General features: G+C 36.0%; 1 protein-coding gene across 1 annotated transcript; it reads left to right on the top strand.

The window, feature by feature from the left end:
* The first annotated feature begins 378 nt into the window (after positions 1–378).
* On the top strand, positions 379–1719 carry LOC129237075 (uncharacterized). Its single transcript, XM_054871475.1, has 2 exons — positions 379–452; positions 872–1719. Exons 1-2 carry the CDS (start codon positions 434–436, stop codon positions 1717–1719), a joined length of 867 nt encoding a protein of 288 aa, XP_054727450.1. The 5' UTR covers positions 379–433.
* Positions 1720–2358: the final 639 nt, after the last annotated feature.

Below are 2358 nucleotides of genomic sequence, written 5' to 3'. Positions count from 1 at the left end.
CATTGTGTGGCCTTTCTTTCTCTTCACCGCTTAACGAGTTTGCTACCCCATCCGTTTAAGGTAAGTAGGTTAGATGGCAACCGTACACTACTATAATGGTGACCACTACCTGTGAAAAGAACAATTTAGGGAAGAGAAAACCGTCTACAGCCTTCCAGTGCACACTGGTTGCGTCCATAGGCCAAAAATCAAAAATTTCATTACAAAATACTTGGACAAAACGAACACAAATTGACACTAAAATATTCAATCTTCAAAATGCCAAACCGGTTTTTCCGCAAATCTAACGGAACTTTTTAAAAATAGCATTGAAAGAATGAACTTGTGTACATTTTTGCAGCCCGTCTGAGCTTTGTTTGTACTTTGTCATTGCAAATTCGTACTTCAAAGTGATCAAACGTTTGACAAAGTGGTCCGATATTAATAATTTAAAATGGATTTTGTAATTGAAGGTATTAACTTTAATAAATGTTTATTTAAAGGTTAATTTGATCAATTCAAACATTTTTGTGTGATTTTGAACGTCTTAACCTTTTTTGTGCATTTTGTGTACGTCTTTTTTATGTTTACTAAAAGTTTTAGTTGTGTTGTCCCCGGATGCCCCCATTGAGAGTGCCATCACTGTATTTGTCAATGTTTTAAGGTAATAATCATGAAAAGTTTAGTTGCTAAAAGTTGCTAATTACCTTATATTCATAAATAAACTAAAGTGGTCTTATTTATTTTCATGGGACAAATATCCACCGTTATCAGTTGATCTTTGTGTTGTTGGTTTCGTTTTCGTTTTCGTCGTTTATTTTGTACCTTTTCTTACATTAAATTTACTGTACTAATTTATGTTTGCTTTGCACATTTTATTTTCTTTGTATAGGAGCATCTTATAACTGTGTGTTTTCACGCATCCACATTTTTGATCTTTGGTGCAAAGAAAAAGGCACGAATGCCGAAAAAATGCAAGGCATAAATAATTTACTGGCACTAAACATAAAAAGCAAAGGCTACGAAGTCAATACGATTGACCTTAAGAAATGTATTCAGTACATTTGCAAAAAGATAGTTGCCTTCTGGATTCAGTACAAAAGAATTAGAAGTTTAGTTGTACAATACCAATCTGAATGGCTAAAAACTAAAGAATTTATTGTCCTGAAGCCTACTGGTAGTGCTCAACAAATTGATCTGAGTTCTAGTCGTGGACGGCCCAAAATGGATTTTGTTGAGTCCTCAAAAAGGACGAAACGTCGCCGAATAGCCCTACTACAAAAGCATGATGAGTCTGCAGCTTCTGTTTTGCGCTCATCTGATTCTCAGTCAAGCCTTAATGCAACTGAAATAAATATTGAAAAGGTCTTGTCGCTTGTCGTCGACATTGGGTTGTCCAAACACCAATACTTGGTCATTAGATCATTTATAAATTCAGAAGTTTCCTATAACTTATTGCCAAGATACGAAAAAATTCTTAAGTTCAAAACATTGAGATATCCAAATAATATTGTTGTAGACGAAACACATGCAGAAGTGGAACTACAAAGTCTTTTAGACAACACGGCTTCAAGTATTTTAGAGCTTCAAAAGAGTTTAATTGAAGAACGTTTGGATGAAACTGAAAAAACTCTAACATTAATTGGAAAATGGGGATTCGATGGCAGCACTGGCCACAGCGAATATAAACAAAAGTTTTCCAATTGTATTAATGACGAGAAAAGTTTATTTGTCACATAGTATGTCCCACTTCAGCTTGTAACCGACTCTAAAGTAATACGGAAAAATCCCAGGCCATCGTCTACCCGATATTGTAGGCCACTCAGGCTTCAATTTAAAAAGGAAACCGCCGCACTTTCCGTCGAAGAAGAGCTCTACTTCAAGGAGAAAATAGCTAACAGAGTACAAAATTTGCAATACAACATTTTCTATAAAGCACGCCCTTCAATTAACCATGGTGGATGGTAAAGTTTGCAACGCGTTAAGCAACACGTCCTCGATGAAATGCTTTATATGTGGAGCAAAGCGTACAGAAATGAATAATATTGAAGAATGTGTTGGAAGAGATGTGCAAGAAAAGTATTTTGAATTCGGGCTATCACCACTTCATTCATATATCCGGTTCTTCGAATATTTCTTGCACATTTCGTACAAGCTGGATGTAAAGCTTTGGCAAGTACGATCGGGAGAACTCAAGTCTATTGTATTAAAGAAAAAACATCAAATTCAAGCGGAGTTTCGAGAGAAAATGGGGTTACTGGTCGATACGCCAAAGGATGGAGGTAGAGGAAACTCCAACGATGGCAATACTGCCAGGAAATTTTTCAGTAACCCAAGCTTAGCATCTCAGATTACAGGCATTGATGAAGAAGTTATTGC

The sequence above is a fragment of the Anastrepha obliqua genome, chromosome 2 (assembly GCF_027943255.1).
Source record: "Anastrepha obliqua isolate idAnaObli1 chromosome 2, idAnaObli1_1.0, whole genome shotgun sequence".
NCBI lineage: Eukaryota > Metazoa > Arthropoda > Insecta > Diptera > Tephritidae > Anastrepha > Anastrepha obliqua.
The sequence above is the reverse complement of the archived record's forward strand: the minus strand, read 5'-3'. Positions and strand labels throughout refer to the sequence as shown.